At 39.2% G+C, this 21,081-nt stretch overlaps 1 protein-coding gene across 5 annotated transcripts in view; it reads left to right on the top strand.

Annotated features, from left to right (window-relative positions):
* LOC122830714 (vacuolar protein sorting-associated protein 13B-like) overlaps window positions 1-21,081 on the top strand; it is a 297,339-nt gene that overhangs the window by 157,401 nt on the left and 118,857 nt on the right. For 4 of the 5 annotated variants that reach the window (XM_044116313.1, XM_044116310.1, XM_044116311.1 and 1 more), the window contains one exon: window positions 16,992-17,195. In XM_044116313.1, coding sequence (XP_043972248.1) covers window positions 16,992-17,195 — 204 coding nt within the window. Of the gene's footprint in view, window positions 1-16,991; window positions 18,749-21,081 lie in introns of those variants that run through there. The other variant, XM_044116314.1, reaches the window with a different exon arrangement.

Below are 21,081 nucleotides of genomic sequence, written 5' to 3'. Positions count from 1 at the left end.
TCAAAAATTGTCGATTTTAAACACTGCTGTTGAACATGTGTTTGTAATGATTTCATGAACAGCGATTTTTACCTTTACTTGGTGGGAACTGGAATGCTGTGGCTGTTCCTTCATGCTGCGGTTCATCCAGATCCAGATCCAGCAACATTTAGAGGTTCTTACTGCCAGTGAGCCAGCAGCTTTATACCTTTATAAGTACGAAAGTGCTCCTGCAGCGTTTTTTTGGAGAAAGTAGTTGAATATTTCTATGCTTTACAGAAACATTAAGCCTGTTTTTTAACATTTATTTGACATTCTTTACACACTCCTTGCTCTGCAGCGTTCATTCTGTCCTCCCTTACCTAATTCTTGGTTGTAGTTTTATTTTTAACTTAATATTCTATGAATTATTAAAAGGTGGTTTGTCCTCTCAGCTGGTCAGCATGTCTCATGTCACCACAAAACATACTTTTTGAATGTTAAGAATGTAGAATAATTGCTTATGAGGCTTACTTTTTGAGGAATGATTTGGGATGCTGCGTTCACTTCCACAAAGGTATTTACACATATAAACAGTAGTTCAGATGGAGTATGTTAATTTTCCTAGTTCTTTTTTCTGTCTGTCATTCATTAATCAAAACAAACACATTAAACTCCCAGCCCCTGTATGTGAACCTATACATTGTGAATTATTCCATAAAATACATTATTTTTGTAAACTGATTTTCTAAAAATGAATTCTGTTAAATTTCTTTAAAATGCAAAAGAAAGTCATTTAATTATTGTGCCGTCATAAAAAAGTGCTTATAATAACAGATTAGTTAGCACCGATTCATGAGAACTTACTTTGCTGACAGACAGAGGTTATGGAGTAGAAGATGTCATAAAATGTCACTTTCAGACCATAAAGTCCAAATTTTATTCATTGTTTATATTTAAGTCATAAAGGCCAAAAACATAGAGAAATTTTAAAATGAGAGCCCAGCAGGCTGTTTTTCCTTTTTTTTTTTTAGCACACAAATCAGTCATACGTTCATGTTCACACACTCCTTTTGTGAAAAAAACAAGATAAAAAACTCTTGTACTGGAGGGTCAGCCAGAACAAACTTTGCTTTTTGTCATCCCAGCAAATGAAACACCTGGTGCTGGTAAACTCAGAGGACATATTTCACATCGCCTTGACACTCAGGATTAATGTAACATTGAATTGTTTTAGAAATGAGGAAGGCCACTGCACTGAGTAAATCACACACCCCTTATTATTAAAGTTTGCTCTTAATTTACGTTTTGAGTGAGACAGGATAGCCAACAGATGAGACCAGGAGATTAGTTGGAGGGACAGTGTGTGGTGATGTGCACAGGAAGTTTACGTTTAACCTCTGAAAATACCGCTGTGGCTTTTTCTGTAGATTTTCTGTTTCTCTCTCTAAAAGTACATTTACTTGTGAATGAAGAGCTGTAGCAGGGCAGTAATATAGGTTTGCATAGAGTTGATCATATTCATAAAAAAGATGTATTTACCGATATGTTCTGGTTTAGTTTCCAGTGTGGGTAAGTTTAAGTCCCACGGTAGGAGAGGTTCAAGTAAACAGAAGACACAAACAAGTGAGTGATCCAGAGACTGAACCAAATGAACAAAATCAGCAACCAAACTCAAACAGTAACAAGAAAACCATTACAAAGATGTACATTTTCTATCTCACCTCCCTCTGTAGATTCAATTAGAGGAACTTTATTTTCCCTTGGGAAGTTTCCTCGTGACAAATTCTGAAGTTTTAAACATTGAAACAAAACGAAGTTACATTTTAATATGTTTTACACAACCACAACTCTTTTTTATCTGAATCTATGGATTAAGGCAGTAGGCCTTATTTTCTTGGTATGATGTATTGCCCATTGGTGTCAGTAAAACCGTATGGAGCATTAATGTAAGTGTGCTGATCACAGAATGAGTCGACTTTAAAAGATCGTTGAAGTAATCATGTACCTTCTGTCTAAATGGCTGCTCTGTATCTATCTGTCTTTCTGTCTCTAATTCCATTTATCCGTCATCAGTGAGCTTTTGACCACAGCTCTACATTTCAACTTGCTGGTTCTAGTAATGAACATGAGCCTGTATTCAGCGTCGTGTGTGCTGTGTTGTGGTGTCTACTGACTTCTGTGTACAGCCTGCGGTTCATTCCATAAATTTCTGTGGCCTGTGTGATGTTATTCTCAGGGCCTCTGCTTTGTGAGAAGATTGCACCACAACACTTGTACTCTGCGCCTAGCAGTTAGAGGTTTAGGGGAATTGGGATGAAGAGAACCTCAGCCTTGGTTCTGCTGTGCATTTTTATGACTACATTTTGTGTAGCACTCAGGTTTACCGTGTAGAAAAAGGGAGGAGTGAATGGAAGTGGTAAAAAGTGGAAGTGGAGGAAAAAGTGGGAAATTAGTTATAATTTTAAGTCATTTAACTTATTTCAGAGGTACAAATGTAAACAGATTCTAGACTGGCAAAGAAAAAAGTGGGTAAATATTAAAACATTCATGGTAAAAAAAATATTTAAAAATATGCCCTCAAAGTCTTTGAGATAACTCAGAAATCCAAAAAGGAGCAAAAGGAAGTATCTGTCTGTTGTAAAAGTGAAATATCTACATTTTGTTTCATTTTCTAGGACCATCTGCAAAGTTGTCAGTACACACATTTCCTTCCTATTAAAAAAAAATATGCTACTTTCTATTTTAGGCCCCATCCACAAAGTTGTTTTTATTTTTCTAAATTGTTGGATTCACAAACAACTGTGCAAAGAGGGAACGGCCAACATCGTTGTTGTTTTACGGATGACGAGTTTGGGTTTCTACATCAGTTTAGAGGTTGAGCTAATATTGCTTTCTCTGTCCACATGAATACGCAACTGCGAAATTTTCACCCTGGAGCCCATCTAAAAAAACATGTTTAATGTCCTCTAAAATCCCATTTCCTTGTTGATCTGTTTTAGGAGAAAACTTTACTGTTTCCTGGGAACTGAATTAAAGTACATACAGACCTATGTAACTCATTGATTGTCCTCATTTCAAAACAGGAGCAGCACAATGCTAGCAATTTCCCTCTCTTCCTCATCATGTGGTTGTGTGTTGCTGTTGAAAGAGAAGTTGAATTTTCCAGGCCACACATGCAGACTTCTGCTTGGAGCGTTCAGGAAACTGCTCTTGTGTTTTGGCATGCTGCTGTCAGTCAGGTCGAGATCTGTGGTGACAGAGGCGAGAGGGATCAGCGCTCACATGTCCTTCACACATAAAAGAGCTCAATCCATGGGTTGACCACACAGCCCCGGGCTTGATCTTTGTTGGCCGTACTTGTGTATGATTGGAAACGGCTCATCCTTAAGCAGGATATCAGGATTCTAAGAATACACCCAACCTTTGAAGGTTTGTTTCCAGATGGCAGCTTGTGAAATACATATTCTACCAGTTTTACTGTTTGAAAATGTGTGTGGCTAAATTTGTGTGTGTGTGTGTGTGTGTGTGTGTCCAAACTCCTTTTTTTGTGCATTGTGTATCAGTAGTCCATTTCCTTCCAGCTCATGAGATGTTGATGTTCTGGCATCCTGCATGGTTGGTTTGAAGCTGAGATCATCTTTTTATACTTATACTGCACCTTGATCAGTGGATTTCATTTGGAAATATACAAAACAAACCAGTAGCAACTTGAGAAAATATGGAGAGAATTATGATCCTTAAAAGCGTGTTGCAAGTATTATAGGAAGTGGCACAAGATCTTCCATAATAAACAGTATTTCTCTTATGACAGCAAGATTTTGTTCAATATTACAGGTAAGCTTAATAGTTTTGGAAAATCAGTTCCATCTTAGCTTACTCTGTTGTGAAATACAACAAATTTTCATTTCTCTTTACAACATTTCTCAAATTTGAACCAACACTGAGAGTGCTGTACTCCTGGCTTGTGTCATTTCCACAGAACCATTAAAGACATGAAAGAAAAACATCTTCCCATCTTGGTTGTCTGTGTTGGTACGGACAGTGGTGTCTCGCCAAGAAAACAAACATCATCTATAAGACCAAAGAAATGAATGTGTAGCTACATAAACATACGGATGAGGGGAAGAAGGAGGTTGCTTGACAAACAGAGGAATGTTGCGACATTTTCTAATGTCCATGTGTGAAACCACAAGCTCTTCTGTGGCTCGGGAAAGCGGGTGAGAAACCAGTGGCATAATTGCCTAATGCTTGTGTAACTACAGGCACATTACAAACCAAGGGGGCCCAACCGGGCATAAAAGAACCAAGAGTCTGGCTTTCTTTTTTTATTATTATTATTTACTCTGTGTTGTCTTGCATTCTTTTTCACCGTGTACCTTAGGACGAAAAAAACGTTTAAATATATAGAAGGAGACCCGATGTGTTGGATTAATCTTTGCCCCGCAGTGTATTTTCCTTTGGTTTCTTTCTTGTTGATGTCCCCAGAGTTTTTTTATTGATGGGATCAAGATTAGGAAAGTTTACAGCAGGGTGCTCAGTGTGTAGGAGAGAATCTCATTCAAATCACTTCAGCTGCAGGTTTTGAGGGAAACGCGAAGCCGCAGTGTAGACAACTCAACTGCGGTGGTCTCCTTTCTTCTCTCCATAACTTATCCCACGCACACAAACACATACACAAAGCAGCACTCCGGTCTGCACACCCAGCCTATCCATTTATCATTTCACAGCTCCAGTTATGCACATGTAGCTGAAAGAAAATATATTAACTCCACCAAAAAATGCTTTCCTCCATATGCCTATTCCCATATAAAATGCCTAAATGATGGCAGAACCTACATCAGTTCCTCAGTAATGATGTAAGGCCAGGGAATGTGCCCGCCTTAATATTTTTACATTCACTTCTAACAGCTCTAAAGGCATTTGAAAAGCTTCAAAGATTTTATTTTTTTTTTCCCCCTTGGTGGTGGGTTTCCATCCATTATATGCAGCCTGGTGGTAGAGTGGTATAGCTAGTGTTTAAAAGCCACATTTGATTCTTTCTTTTTCAGTGAGCAGATGGCTGAGTGAAGATTTATTGAGAGATCCAGATGACGGGCATATGTTCTGCAGTGAGCACAGGGGAGATGAAAGATTTACATATGATATTACATATAGATATGAATATAATGCCTGAATCCAGGCTGAACACAGCGAGTAGAAAACAGCCACACACAGACCTGCCTTTACTTGTTTGTGAGTAGGACCCAGTCCACTCATAGCCAGATATCTGTGAAAACAAATTTTTAAGCATTTTGGCCTTTCATCCACACAACACACAAAAACTCTAATATCACACAAAAAAGAATATTTATAGAAGCTTTGACCAAAGAAGAAATTTGAGAAAATGTTGCATTCATGAGATTTAGAGACAAATAATATGGCAAAAATATCCACATGCTTACATTGATGTGATTCCCAAACAACATAGTTTTGTGTCTTGTAACTTTATATTCTAATAGGCTATTTAACAGTATGTAAATAGTATCATGAAGGAGCATTGCTGTGATGATGTGCTGAAAGGGGAGTGTCGGAAAGAGCAGGAGCTTCTTAAAGAGACGGAGGTCATTTTCAAGCTGTCAGGTTGTAAAGTTAAATGTCTTTTATGTTTGATATTTGATATCATTTTCATAACAACTGAAGATAGTTAACTTATTGTGCTATAAAATTGCACTACATCTGTGTAAAATACGTAAAAACTCCCTGTTTAAAGAAAAAAAAATCACAAATTATTATTTTACTTTCATATTAAGATGTTCTTCTACTGGCAAAATACACTACCAGGCGACGGCTTGTGACCCAAAAATGTAGCGTTTTTGAGCCCGGTGTTAACAATTTTGAACTTCTCATTGAGTTTCTATACTTTCCTGTTGTTCCGTTCTTACTTTCAAATTGCTTCCATTCCCATCTCTCTTCATTCATCTCTCCACATCTCTGCAGGATGCTTTTGAACATTTCCTGCGTCTGCTGTGCTCTTCTCCTCTCTCGTTGTGGTCTTCTTGCTGCTACCTCTTGTCTGTCTCTGTCTCTGGTCAGCTTACACAACGCTGTAGAGCGTTTCCTGCCACCCGGGCAGCAGGAAAGACAGAGCACACATCTCTGTTTGATGTGCCATCTCCTCTAATTCTTTGCACCTGGGCTGGATTCTCTGCAGATTTTCTGGTGAACAGAAGCCCTGCTTGTTTCCCCTTTTCTTCATCATCCCTCACTCAGTTTCTCAGTGTCTCACTGCAGTTTCTTAATGCACAACATGCTTTTCTGTCCAATTTGCTTTTCAGAGTTCAGCGGGGGGTATAATCTTTCCTCCGCGGTGGTACAGAGGGTTGTCATGTCTGCGTCATGACTTTCTGATCTTTTTTTTTTTTTCCATCTAATAAAAACAAGTTCCAGCCCAGGTTTCAACTTGCCATGCAAACTCTTGAAGATTTGTTTTATTTTTTGTTTTGTTTTATGGTTTTGATTTTGAATCCCCCTCTGTGTAATTTCTTTAATAATTGGATGGCTTTTTTTTTTTTTTCTCTAGCCCTTTCCTCCCCCATGAATGGTTTTCCGTGCCTCCATCTTTACAGATGTCAGCCGTAGCGGTCACAAACTTTGGCATTGCGATATTTGAGGACTGTACTTTCAGAGCAGAGTTGTGGTTTTCCAGGAGCCTGGCATACAGGAGCTACTTGCTCCCAATCTTCCAAAAGTAGTTAAACATATTAAACAAGACAAAGGCTTTTACAGGGCGAGTAAGGCAAAAGTAATTCAAGATGCCAAAGGCTAGCTGATGTCTAACTTTCAAAAGCATCCACTCAGAGTTGTTTACTCAAAAGAAAAAGAAGAAGAAGAAGAAAGCAAACCTTCTGCATTTCCATACATAATAAACCTTTTAAGTTCTCTCTTTGGTATGCTAAACCAAAATACTGCCTTCTTTGTCTTCTTTGGGTTTTGTGGCATATCACAATACCAACTGTTGACCAACTCTTTTCAACATGTTTGCAATGTTTAGGTTCAGGATATAAGAAGTGGGTTTTTCTGTTTTCTGTATTATGTTTTAAAAAGAAAGCTTTCGAACAAAGAACTTTAGAAGCGAGAGGTCGCCAGGAAATTCAAGAGCTTCTGCTCCGAAAAATGTTGAAATTGAACTTGTTGTTAGAAGTGTTTTATCAACATATTAGAAAGTCTTTTATATATTTTTATATATATATATATTTTGGTATTCTGTGAGCATGTCAAGGTAAACATTTCAAACATTCAACGCGTTCATTGTGGCTTTTTTCTTGGTTGATATCCAACCAAGACGATATCCAGTTGGGTTATGGAAATATTCTGGTTTGCATTGTCTGTTTGTCATCACCAATAATGGAAACCAAAGCAGGTATTAGTCAAAGTTTGAACAGACTGGGAGTTTGAGAAGATAGAGAATCAATTCTATGTCAGATGAGTGTTATATAATTAATAACAGCAGAAGCTTTAGTGTTTTCACCGACAAGAGAGACAGATGACCAACAGATTTGTGACTCAACAAGATGGAGTGATGGAGTGGTTCAGGCTTTAGCCTGTAGCTTTATCAAGAAAGAAAGTTTTAACTCTATCCTTAAAAGCTGATGGGTTGGCTCTAGGAACCAGTACAGGTAGAAAAGAACATCCACTCAGCATAATCAAGAGGTGCAGTTCCAAAGGTTGTTTTTATGTCAGAACAGTTTATTATAATTACAAATATGCTCCTAAAAACAACCAAAGGGCCAATTTTGAGTTATTTCTGTTCTGTGCTTTCAAAATTTGTAGGTCTCCTGGTTCTAAAGTGAGCTCAGCATTTTTTTGTATAATATAAAACACCTTACATAAATGTTATGGCAGTGCTACCTTAATACCGTGGACGAGCCATATCACAGCTTGTTTTGCCTGCTCTGACTGGTGATTACTGCAAATCTACTGATTTATTTTCTTCATGTTTTTTTTGTTTTCCTTTGGTCTTTCTACCTTTTCCAAATGAACAGCATCTCCAGTAGAGCTGGATGGCACATGGGTTAGCTCTGCACTGTCAGTTCCTTAGTCAGGGGGGGAGAATGTGGAAAGAAATTCTCCCAGAGAAATGTCACCTTGTGTAAATACACTTGGCGGCCTGGATGAACTGGAGATCCGCCTCATAATTATAAACATTGGTTCTGTAGTCATTCACAGAGGAGGAAGAATTAGCTGGTGCAGCAGCCATGTGTTCTCCAGATTATTGCAATTATTTTATGCAGTTTTTCCTTGCTGACATCAAAGTATTTGGACACTATCTCATGAGAAAGTGTGTGCAGTCCTGCGGGGCTGGGCTGAACCGGGGCGGGGGGGTGGGGGGCCAGGGGGTGGGGGGGGGGGCTTTGAGCTGCTCATAAAAGCCACCCTCTCTTTCTGCTGAGCTATTGACAGACGTTTTTAATTCCCATTATGCGGGAGCTTCCAGCAGCAAGCTGTCGTCTTCTGTTTCATCGCGCCTTTACTTTGCAGCAATGGTACTTGCCTTTGAACAAAATGTTGTTTAAAGTTAAGAAGAAAGAAACAAGAAGGTCCTACTGTTGCAGCTATCTAATTACATGTTTGTTCAATCTGTCTGCTTAACCTGGAGCATGCGTTAACCTAATCAAATATGGCCATCAGTTCCCTGACTTTGTTTAGGAAACTTTTTGTTCTGCGTCCAAAGCGGATCGGGCCTTGATATGTAATCTTGTTGCTTTAAATATTTGTCGGAATTCAATAATTGCTGTAAACAACATGTAATCAACTTGAAAGGACTCCTCCGAAAAAGCTTTCCTTTCTTGATAAAGATGAGCATTTTTCAGGTTGCTTTGTACCGTGTCTTTGTGTACACTGCTTTACAGCCGCTTGGCGATATTAAACGTCTTAATCAATATCAAGTGGAAGAGCGAGGAAAGAAAGAAAAAAAAAAAAGAGGCACACAAGCAGCAGAAGCTGTGGGATCCATAAAATGCGCCTAATTTTACAGCTCTATAAAACACTCTCCTTCCAGGAGCAGGATTGAACAATTTATACGCAGGAGTAAATCACGAGGAGCGCTGCGAAGCCTGTAGCCATCTCAGCTTTAGATGTCGGAGGGATGTTTTGGTTTATTTTTGCTCCTTTCCTAATAGTATATGATTGTAAATCTCCTTTCTGTTTGACCTAAATGTCAAAATGGAGAGAGATTCATTCATCGCTGCTCATTTTACAGCATTTTTTTTTTTGTCTTTCAGAAATCCTGCCAGTATTGCTGATACTGGTGTTTAAATTGCAACAACTTCAATTGGTTTTGACTTTATCTGTCAAATTGATGCTGATTTAATGGCTCTTTGTTCACCTAGTGTAACATAAATATTAATGTATGATCCTCCAAACTCCTCCCATTTTTCTACTACACTGTTGGGTTTTTTTTCTGTCATTTTCTACATTTGTGACATGTCACAAAATAATTAGGAAGTTGAATAATTTTCAACTTCAAATGCATTTATAATGTTGGAGATCTGAGACGGGGTGGTGCTCACAGAGACCTGTCAGTGATTTTCAGCAGCAAAACGGAGAAGGAAGATTCCCCTCCCTCTTTCTCAGTCACACCTTTTGATGAACAATGCTTGGGGGGTGAGGTTATTGTGACAAAATAAATTAATTAGCAACCTTTAAAACCTCCAGGCAGCTGGCGGAGTTGTGGCTAATCGCATTCCTTAGATGATTGTTTAAAGATAAGATCTGTGAAATTAAACAGGTTGTAGGATTACAATGTAACATTTCCTGTTTCAGCTAGGCATGCCCGTCACAGTTGGACATCAACAAAGCACCGCTAAAACTTCCACCGACTTCAATCCGATTTCCAGAGCAGGAAAGAAAGTGAATCAAATTTGTTGCTGTTAACAGGAATTCCCCAATCATTAGGGGGTTTCAAGGGAAAATGGTAGCTCTGTCCACCCTTTATATAGACATCGATGACTCATCATCAACTTCAAATGCATTTATAATGTTGGAGATCTGAGACAGGGTGGTGCGCACAGAGACCTGTCAGTGATTTTCAGCAGCAGCCAGAACTGAAGTTGTTCCTAAATGAGAATCCAAGGTGCCTTTGTTCAGTAGATCCATTGCAGATGTACCTACTGTATGGAGGAATCCAGTGAGTCAGAGCCTTTTAAGAAGCTAGTGAATTACAGTCTCTGTTACCCAGGAATGTTCCGTGCTTAGAGCTACATGCAGGCAGAATCAGAGAGGAGCACAGTTAAGGCTATGCAGTCCAGGCGAAGTGTGTCTCTGTGTGTGTGTGTGTGTGTGTGTGTGTGTGCGTGTGTGCGTGTGCGTGTGTGTGTGTGTGTAAAGGAAAGCAGAACAGAAGCAGCGGGGATGAGGACAGCATCTGTGCAGTTCAATAAATGACCCTTGCAGTGCTGTTGGACAAACTGCAGATCCTCTCAGACTGAAAGGGAAGTTTTGAAGGTGCATCAGCATTCTGACTGATGTGTAGCCAGGACTGTCCGATATATATTTATATATAAAGAGACAGAGCTTCAAAAATACTTTGTGGTTGAATGTGGTAACAAATACTCCCATCCTGAGATTGTTGTGACTCCACAATTGTGAAACGTAATCCCACAATGACTTTACAAATCCAGCAGAGGTTCCCAAACTTTCATCCTGTGACCACCAAAATAACAGCGCCAGCAACTGGTGACCCTCTATTGGTAACCTGGCAACCCCCTAAAAAATACATATAGCAATTTCCCTATATTTACCTATTTACCAGGATGGCCTGGTCTGGCTGCCCAAATGGTTAACTTTTATTTACAAGGCACTACTTGGACTCCTGCCACCATGTACTTGTTGACTTATACACTTTTTGCTCACACGATTTGTTTCTTCTTTCTGTCCCTTTTGCTCAAACTGGATTGGGCAAGAAGGCTTTTGCTTATTCTGTTCTGTCTTCTTGGAATTTGCGACAAGACACTTTTCGATGAATTGAATTCATCTCATTTAGTGCTTTTAAATCCAAACCAAAGGTTCTTGAGGTCGATTCTGACACGTACCTGATTTTAATAGCTTGACCTTTTTGTTTAACTGTGTATCTTTCTGCGTTGTTGTTGCTACCTTTTGCCAAGGACTCCCTTGAAGAGGAGGTTTTTAATTTCAGTGGGTTTGAATTCTGGTAAAAAAAAAAAAAAAAATTAAAAAATAAAAACATAAAAGAAGGTTAAATAAGAAAAAGAAAAATTAAAAATAGAGTCAAATAATTATATGTATTTTTTAAGAAATTTCTTTTAGAAAAAATTCTAAAAAGTATTACTGTACATTAGGAGTGCACTGATCGATCACAGTTTTCTCGCTGATTGATGATTACTGATCTTTAAAAAGCCTGACCTGTCAATTCCGATTTTGGCCAATACCAATTTTTTTCTCTGAAACTTTGCTAAATATAGCAAGAAAGTTGCTGAGTTGGCAACAGGGGGTGACTAATGTTGTTTTCAAACGTCTAGACTTGACCTGGCTGGGCCGATCCGTCAGCCAAACCTCTCACAGCACAGCAAATAAAGACAGACCTTTCCTGAGGTTGATGAGATCGGCTTCACGTCTAAATGATCACCAATCTCCTGGAATTAAAGATATCAGGGCCGATTTATTGGTGCAGTCCTATTGTACATTATTTAATTAGATATTTAATGATGCAATTATTTATTTTATGATGTATATTTATTTACATGCACCTCAAGGGTGACATCACTGTAATTCTGGAAATAATTCCCGACTTTGCGTCTCTTAACCCCCACTTTGGGAACCCCTGCATCAGAGTATGGATATGACAGGAAAGGTGGACCCTCTCCCCTTTTTCCCCAACATTAGGAGCTTATTCTATTTTCAGCCACCTTCTGTTGAGTTCATATATTTGACATTTTGATCAGGATATTATGTGGTGCACTAGTTTGTTTCTTTCCATCTTAAGCCCTGTTTAGAGCTATACAGCTTCACTGACATGTAAACTGAGGAGATAAATGACTCCTGTAATTAAGATATGTTGAAATCAAAGTGCACACTCTGCGTTTCGCAGTACACCAGGTCAATGTAAACAGCAGCCTGTCTTCTGTAGTCATTTTCTTTTAACTCATCGCTATCACATACTGGTGTCTTGAGGGTGGTATAAACTCAAGCTAATCCTCGCTTTGCTTGCTTTGTATATAGAAGTAATAGTTTACTCTTAAGATCTTGTGTAAATATGATATAATTGGTCAAGCATGAGTGTCTTTAAAGTGCAATCAGCCTAATGAATAACAGGCTTCTGTTAGGAACAGCAGTGGAGGGCAGTAAATGCTGCCAGGACAAAAATGAATGGATGTTTGAGTTTTTGTCATGGGAATTTGTCAGCACATCAAAAGTACCGGTTTCCGTTTATTGTTTGATTTAAAAAGAAAAAAATAAATAAAATAAAAAAATCAACAGTAATGTACTTCTCCAAACACACCCAGAGTACCTTAGAGTATCTTGGAATAAACTATCGTAGCCTTTTTTTTTTTTTGCTTTTGGAGCTCTGTTGAAAAGCTAGGGATCGAAAAAACTTTCAGTAGCACGGCCGTGACAGTCCTTTATATTCTGCTGACTCCCCATATTCCACCACATAATTTTCCTGTTTCGTTCTAAGAGCTGTTCAGTGTTGTAATTTAGAGCCTTAATTACTATAATTGGTAGATGCAAATTAACAGCAATTGAATTTGACTGGAGATATAAATCCACAACTCAGAATAAATCCCCAACTTAGAAGTTGTAGAGTTTCTGGCAGTACGGAGTGAACCACTGTAGGTAAAGAGTGCTTAACTCACCAAGTAATTGCAAGATTCATGAATTATAATGCTCTTGAATTCCCCTCCGGCACACACACACACGTCCCCAGGGTTCTCCACATTAAGCCACTAGGAGTCAGAGCACGCTGATTGAAAAGCCACTGTGGGGCTTTGACTTCCCCACAATGGAAATGCGTGAAGGAGCGAGTTGGTGCTGAAGGTGTTGAGCTAATAACATTCAGAGGCAGAGAGTCTGTCTGTTTGCCTGTCTGTCTGTAGTGGAGATCCCGACCAAAGCACAGTTCACTCATGAAATATGTGACAAATACAAACCTGATTTAGTTTGAGTCGGAAGAAAGAAGCCTGAGATCTCAATGAAACACCCTCATTGTGTGTTCTACTAGAAAAACAGGTGGGGGGTCAACACAAACACACAAACAAACATTATGGCTCTCTATCTTTACAAGGATTTTCCATTGATTTCCAATCATTTCCATAACTTAACCCTTACCATTACCAAAACAAACCAAAACTCTATGCATATCTTAGTCCTAAAACTAACCCATAAACATCATCCCTCCTCATGGACAACAGTGATTCCCCACAATGTAGCATGTGTTAGATAAATGGTCCTTACAACATAACAAATACAAGGCCACACACACAAACACGTTTGTGGGTCTGCCCATATTAGGACTTTGAATTTACTTCCATGCATTTTAGTAACTCCATGCATGTCTAACCCAGACATTTTCCCCAACTCTAAACATTACTAGTCTATTCAGAATCTTAACATTAACTAAAACCTAGTTCACATCGTACCTCTCCACCTAACCCCAGCTCCACTGTATTAGGGCTGGGCTTTTGTCCCCATAAGGCCCATCGGTCTTCAGATGGTTAGTAAATATGCCAAAAATTCTCCTTAATAGAATAGCTAAACAAATGCACACACACGCCCACATGCACACGCACACAAACGCGCGCACAGACATTTAATCTGCAGAGTAAGTAGGCAATCATTTATTGTATGTGATTGTTGGGGAAATGGAGTGAAGAACAGACCTGGGTTGTGGGTTAAGGTTGCACATTTCAGAGTGACGAGATCCAGAAACCAGAAGCACTTGGCATTGCCCTGCTGCTTCCTGCCCCACAGTCATGTGGGTCGGGTAAAAAGTGAATGGAGGTTGGGAGACCACATAAAGCTACGGGCCATGCTGCAGCCTGCTCCACAGACTCCTGTGCATGAGGCCTTTAGCACAACCCGCTGCTCCCACACATCTAGCATTGGACCCTGAGCCTTAACCAGATCCCACTGTGGTTTGTTTTACAACCTTGAACGCAGTTAGCCTTCAGATGTTCTGCATAGTAATCAAGTTCTCCCAGTTTCCACTTTCTGTCCTTTTCAACAAACCTCTTATTTAGCCATTTGGATCCAGTTGTTATGAGTTTTTTATTTATGTATGTTCATTTAGTTAGATTTGTTTTATTACAACTGTTACTTCCTACCATGCAACGTTCTGGTTGTCAGTTGAAAGTGGTTCTGAATAGGAAAACTCAAAGCGCCAGGACAGGCAGCGGGCTGTATGTTTTGTTGTTACGAGTCTATGCATTTGCATGAACTAATGTCTTTATTAATCCAAGTGCTACAAGCTTGTTTATTTATTCTTTGGAGTGATGAAGAAGTGGTCTTTCTTAAGCATTGTGAATGCACAGCATGGCCATGTCTTTACTAGAACCAGCTTGAATAGGCTGGATGGTTTCATTTGGTTCCATGTTAAAGTTTGATGTGAGCCATCATATTTCAGCTCTAATACAGAATCAGCCCAGTAGCTTTCCAGTTATAAGTTGGCTTTAGATTGTGTCAGAAGATGAAGAAATGTTTTTTTTAGAATAATAGCCATGGGGTACTGAGACAGAACTTTTCTTTGAAGCTTTTGATCCTTTTTTTTTTCATAAAAAAGTAATGTTTCTGTTTTTGTAATTAAAATAAGGTTGGCTCTTGAACAGAACAAGGAGCACATTACTTCCCCTTTCCCTCTCTGACGCCGTGTCCCTATCCACCCTCTGGTTTCCTCCATTTACAAAAGCATTATTTCCATTAATGTAGTATTTCTTAGCAGATTTCAGATGCAAATGAGATCCAGTTAATTGTGTTCCCCACCTGCTTTACTAAGTATGTTTATAAGTTTAAAAGTTTTTTTTTTTTTTACCCTTTCTGATTCCTTTTGGCCAAGCAGTGTGGTCTTCACATGACCAATCAAATATGTCAAACCGCCAGTGTTTTACCCCCACATGTACAACAAGAAAATCTGGCTTCAATTATTATTTCACCCCAAGGGGAACTTCCAAAATTCCTCCTCTCCTCATTTGTCAGAAATGAAGCTCTTTAGTTTCCTGCGATTTGCTGAAATATGTCTTTTGATATTAAATCACACCGTTTTCCACTGGCCATATGACCAAGACAAATGTTTATCATATTTATTTATGTCATTGGAGATGACCCTGCTGCTCGGCAGTACGGAGACTTGGCTGCAGATTCCCATGTTAGGCTGATTGTGAGAAAGAGAGTCCCCCTAAATAAGCCACAGTTAAGAGATAATTTGGAAAGCACATGAGGTAACCGTGGTTTGTTTAAAGTGAAAAAGACAGTGTGGGGTTGCGCAGGGTAATGGAGGTACTGTTACAAAAACCCTAATGAATCTCGACTGACACATCCCACCCAAATCCTACCCAGCTCTTAGTTTGATTTCTATTATGCTTTGTTGATAAATGTGGTTCCAAATGTTGATTAGGGATCTGTTTCACTTGTTTGTATGTCAACAAATCCAACTAAGCCCAGTTATGCACCTCTAATCTCCCATTGCCATTGTTTTTGTTGCTGGTGCTCATTGTCATAACATCATGCTCTGGTAGAGGCCTTCCCAATGTGGCAAGGAGAGCGAAACGCTATCTGAAAATTGCCATTGACATTGCCGAAACAAATAACCCTGCTCATGCTGCTGCTACATCTGTAGCCATTTTAAGCCTTCATTTATGCCATTTAAGCTCTCATTTGAATTCACCAGCACAAATAAACATTTCATAATGAACTGAAAGCTCTGATGTCATATGCAGATGTCGAATTCTGATTATTCCTCTTTTGCCCCGTGAATTTTCGTCTGAATCTTGTCTCTCGAAGGCAAAATAGATGACATAATTTTTTCTTGGCATGGACGGGTCAGTGCTCGCTCCCTCGACTGCAGCCGTTCCACTGCAGACACGGGGCTGCCCAGTCCTGATGCATCTCTACGTCTCCTCTGCCGCGTTGCACTTTGTGTGTACTCTGAAAGTTGTGTGTTTTGTAGACAGGAATAGAAAGGGCTTTCAGGGCTGCTGAGCAGGCTCTAAGCAGTGCATGATGCCAGTGATGATAAGGTGGCATAAAGCAGAAGTTTGGATAAATCTAATGATTTCACCTGAGGTATGTGGAGGTCATTTTTCTAAGTTTAGTCCATTTTTTAGAAGCTTTGTTTATTTTTTGAAGTCATCCATAGTGAGACTGGTAGAAGACTGGACTTGCAGAGCCTGTGAGGAGAAAACATTTTGGGTTGGATTTGTTTTTACATTTTGTCATAATAAAACCACATGCTTTAAATGTGTTTTTATTGGGGTTTAATGTAATAGATCTGCACAGGTAGGCCTTATTTATGCAGCGGAAGGAAAATGTTACATGGTTATTAAAATTTTGTACAAGTTTCTAAATAAAACGTGTTCCCTTCATTTTTAGTTAAAGCTTGAGGTCGTTTTCTGTCGTTACAGCTGTAACCCCCAAATACTTAGACTAACATTTTTGACAGTTTTTTGCATAATAGCTTAAATGCTCTGAACTATAATTCTGTTTAATTGGATGGGAAAAGTCACTAAGTATTCATTTTCAGATCTTGTCTCAGTTTGATTTGACTGGACCGTTGTAACATACGGATATGTTTTGACTTGATTTGGGGATTGCATGACAGTTGTGCTGTCACCATGATCTCTTGCCTTAGCTGTGAATTTCTAATCTGTTGAATGAGACTCTTGCTTACTTACTATGATTCACAGTCCACTCATACCCAACATATAGAAGAAGTAGTTTTTATTTTTTCATGCTGACTTTTACTCTTCTATGCTAACACTGTATTCCGAAACTCAAATTAGCATTAAAGTATATCGGCACCTTCTCTTTTGTTTTCCCTGCAGGCGTGCACTGAACCTGGGCATTCTGCGTGACCCAGGTTCAGAGGTGGAGGACCGACAGTATCAGATTGATCTCCAGTCTATCAACATTGGTACTGCTCTGTGGGAGCAACTCAAACCGGAGAAGGAGGGAGCTAAAGGAGGGGCGTCGGCAGAAAGTGAGAGGAGCTCTCAGAATCCAGCCCTGGAGTGGAACATGGCGAGCAGGTTTGCAGGAGCAGCTACAACTTATGCTACACAAGGCTACTTAATGATTTGTGAATGTATCACTTACACTTGGCAATCTTTCATCTCTTACTGATAAACAGAGAATCTAAATTTAGTATTTTAATAATCGTTAACTGGAGTATTCAGACTCTGAAACGTGCCGTTTGCTAAAACCCTTTTTCTGTAAGCATGTTCTACCCAAAACTCCTCAAATGGCAGTTTTAGCTCCACCTAGTTCAAATTCTGTAAAAAATAAATAAATAAAAAATGTAAAAAAAAAAAATAAAAAAAAAAATCTTATTACATTTAGGCCTTCACTGTATCTATGCAGTCAAGCAGGAAGAGCTGAACTTTTTACATGTTTATATTTACATTTATTTTTTAGCTGCAGATGCATTATTTACTACAAATGATCAGTCGTACACTAAACTAATACCATGTTGTTGTAGTTCAGGCAATAAAATGTTTATTTGTTCATTCAAAAAGAAAATATTGAATTATTCATTTATTTACATTATCTCATGGATTTATAATATTGTATAAAATAAGCCTAAGTGGTTAAATGAAAACTAAGTGCAGTTTTATTTTCTAATTACTCAGAATAATCAATAGAATAATTGATTACTAAAATAATCGTTAGCAGCCCAACAAAAATGCACATTTTTATAGTTTATGCATATGCAATATGTGACAAACATGTTGTATCTTTAAAAATCTGTAAAATGTCAGCAACCTCCTCTGTGACTAAATAAAAATCCCTGAATAAAGGAAAACTATGTTTTTTTTATTTAACAGAAACAATAAAATCTCATGCATACAGTCAAGGGTGGTACTAATTTTCCTAATGTTCCCATTATAACTGTGTGCAATGCGACGGTATGTTGGTCAGCTTATCGTTCATTAAACTATTTCCAAATTAAGCAGCCTTTACATTTTCACCCATAAATACAAACCGTGACTCCTTTTTTGCTTTTATAGGATCAGGAGCTAAAACAAGCAGAAATGTTACAGCCCGTTTGGCCCCACATCCTTTTTTCCACTCATGTATTGAGAGGGAACTGGTCCAAAACTCACAGATTTGCAGGCAAAAAAACGCAGATTTGTTCCCTGTCAACTAAAAATAACCCTTGTGGAAGAATGCATTGCAAGATCAACAGAGGCCTGATTGAGACGGGGCTCCCAGGTCATCAGGCCTTTAAGTGATGCATGTCGAGATTCACACACCATCCTCACCCAGACAGCCTCACTCTCTCGGGTGCAGGTTCAAACTAACCATCATACATACTCATTAAGAACATCAGTATTTTCTTTGTTTTAAGCACACAATCTCTCTCTCTATCTCTCTCTCTCTCTCTCTCTCTTTCTCTCTCTCTCTCATACACACACACACACACTTTTGCAGAGTGATAGCCTTTGGAGTCCTGCCTGAAAAAAAGCAGACTGTTGGTGTTGCAGCTGATACTGATGTATGGGCCCCAGGCTCTCAGGGATGTAGTAAGAGTTTTATGTGGCAGCCAGTTGAGATTTATTTACTGGGGTCCTTTTTTTTAAAAGAAAAACAAAAAAACAAAAAAAACTCTTCTTCCAGAATGGGCTTGTGCTACTGTACATGTTCTCATAAATGCAAACGATGCCCACAAAGCACTTAAAAGTCAGTTCAAAGTAAGTAAGTATGTTTTTCAGTCAGGAAAATGTTCCAATTTTTTTAGTAATTGTTTTAGACTCACTTAAGTTTAAAATGTACAGCGTGAGAAGTTCAGAGAAATATTAATTTACTTGTGTGCTGAAGTACGTTTGGTCTAGATTCAATATTTAATGCAGTTTATTTATATGAAAGCAGTTCAGCCTCGCAGTGAATAGCTGGAGCTACCTGCTCCTTGCTGTTCTTGGACCCTGACTGCTGCGAGCTTTCTGCTCTGCGTGTGTATTGTGACCAAGTATCAGATTTTGAATCCCAAATTGTTATGTATAATATAACAATTCAACTGTTCTTCTTTTAAGTAAACTCTACGTAGTAAGAGATCTCTAGTTATTTGTTAGACTTTGGAAAGGTCTGCTCTGTGCCATTAGTTGACAGTCATCCATCGATTGATGCCTAACCCTTGCTGCATCTCCTCTCCCCTTCTTTCTTAATAACTGTGTCCTGATTTATGACAGCGAACTGAGATAAGTAGGACCGGACTTTATCATGTTCATTTTGAATAATTACTTTAACACACGAAAAAAATGTAACCTGATTAATTTCATTTTCTTTTTGAAATACAAACATTCCAAGCTAGGACTTTAGTACTGTGTTTCCACTAAACCAAATAATTTGGATGCACAACAGCGATAGTGGTGGACGACAAAGCCTCTTCTCTTGGCTCACTGAGGGTTCACTTTTACTTCAAAAACAAGCTGATGGGACGCTGGAAAAGAGTGCTGGTGTGTTCAAGTTGAGCTAAAAGAAGTTAGCCTAGTAGTGAAGCTATTCAAACCAAAAATAGCATCTGAGTGCTAAACATGTAGCTTCAGCGCAAAGGTCCCCAAAGCTAACGTCAGCATCCACAGTCCACATTTCTAGAGAAGTTCCATGAATGATCTGGACTTCCTGAAAGCTGAACGTCTATAACATCACTTTCCACCAAAATACCAGATTAAAAACAATAAATCTTTGTTTTTGAGCTCAAATGTCTGTTCATTCAATAATTTAGCAGCAAATGGAGCTGTTTGAATTGAGGGTGTTGCTAAGTTTGTCAATATGGTTTTAGATTCCAATGAGATTATTTCATTACAGACCCTGCAATTAACTCGAATCAAAATGTTCATTGAGTCCAACTGTTAAAAAATAAAATGACCTTCTCTTTCTCTGCTCCCGTCTCGTTGGCAGCCAACACAGTCAGAGGCTTTATTCGGCCTGCTGCTCTGCATGTCAGCCACCACCGAGTCATAACCGAACATGTGATGGAGAATGCTCCAGCAGGTTGAGGAAAGGGGAGCAGAGGAGTCAAGTTCACAGCTTTACTTGTCCGCCACAATCACCGGCAGAAATGCACCGCCTCGGTTTTAACAAGCTTTGACACACGCCGCCTCCAGAGTTCACGCCTTTCCCTCCTTCCCTGCATCAGTATTCTCTGCCCTCTCTAGATTTCAACTCCTGGCATGTTCACTATGTTGCCTTCAGGGTTCCAGTTTCAGTAGTTGTGGATCCGTAGCGGCCCCTGTTAGCTTCCTGAGGTTTTGTGAGGAAATTCCAGTACCACGGATCGGCTGACAGGATCTGTCCTCGTCACAGTTTGCAGTTTCCCACTAGGAAACGACCCTCTGTCATAGTGCTGCGAGACACTTGGCCAGACCTCTCTTTATTTCCTGCTGCCATTTATGTTTCAGCTTACTGATTGGACCGTGTACCGTTGAATTTGAAAAGTTTTTTATGTGCGTGCATGAATGTTTTGGAGGGCATTTGCACTAAACAATTTTGCCAACAGAGAGAGAGAGCGAGAGAGACGTTGTGTTCTCAAGTCCGTTCGAGTTGTCATAATACTGGTAAATTGAACCGTGCGCCTCTAAGCCTTGCTGCTGAATGATAGCACCTGTCCTCTGCAACGAGACTCTCATTGTTTCAATCCCCCGTCTGAGGAGAGATTAGCCATCACCAATTGGCCTCACAGATCATTTCACTTCTGAATTAGGCCCCTCTTAAATTCTGTACACAAAGAAATGTGTCAGAAAATAATCCCTTAAGGGCACTGGTAATGCACATTTGTATAGTAGAAGTGAATGTGATATTGGTTCCGGTTAAGTACTGTAGTCTGGGCCACCTAGACTCTGGGCCTCTTCTAATCCAGGCCAACTATAAATATTGGAAGCTGCACCACTTGATTGTTTTAATAGCACCAGATGTGGC

This window comes from Gambusia affinis, linkage group LG05 (assembly GCF_019740435.1).
Source record: "Gambusia affinis linkage group LG05, SWU_Gaff_1.0, whole genome shotgun sequence".
NCBI lineage: Eukaryota > Metazoa > Chordata > Actinopteri > Cyprinodontiformes > Poeciliidae > Gambusia > Gambusia affinis.
This window is presented reverse-complemented; position numbering and strand designations above follow the sequence as displayed.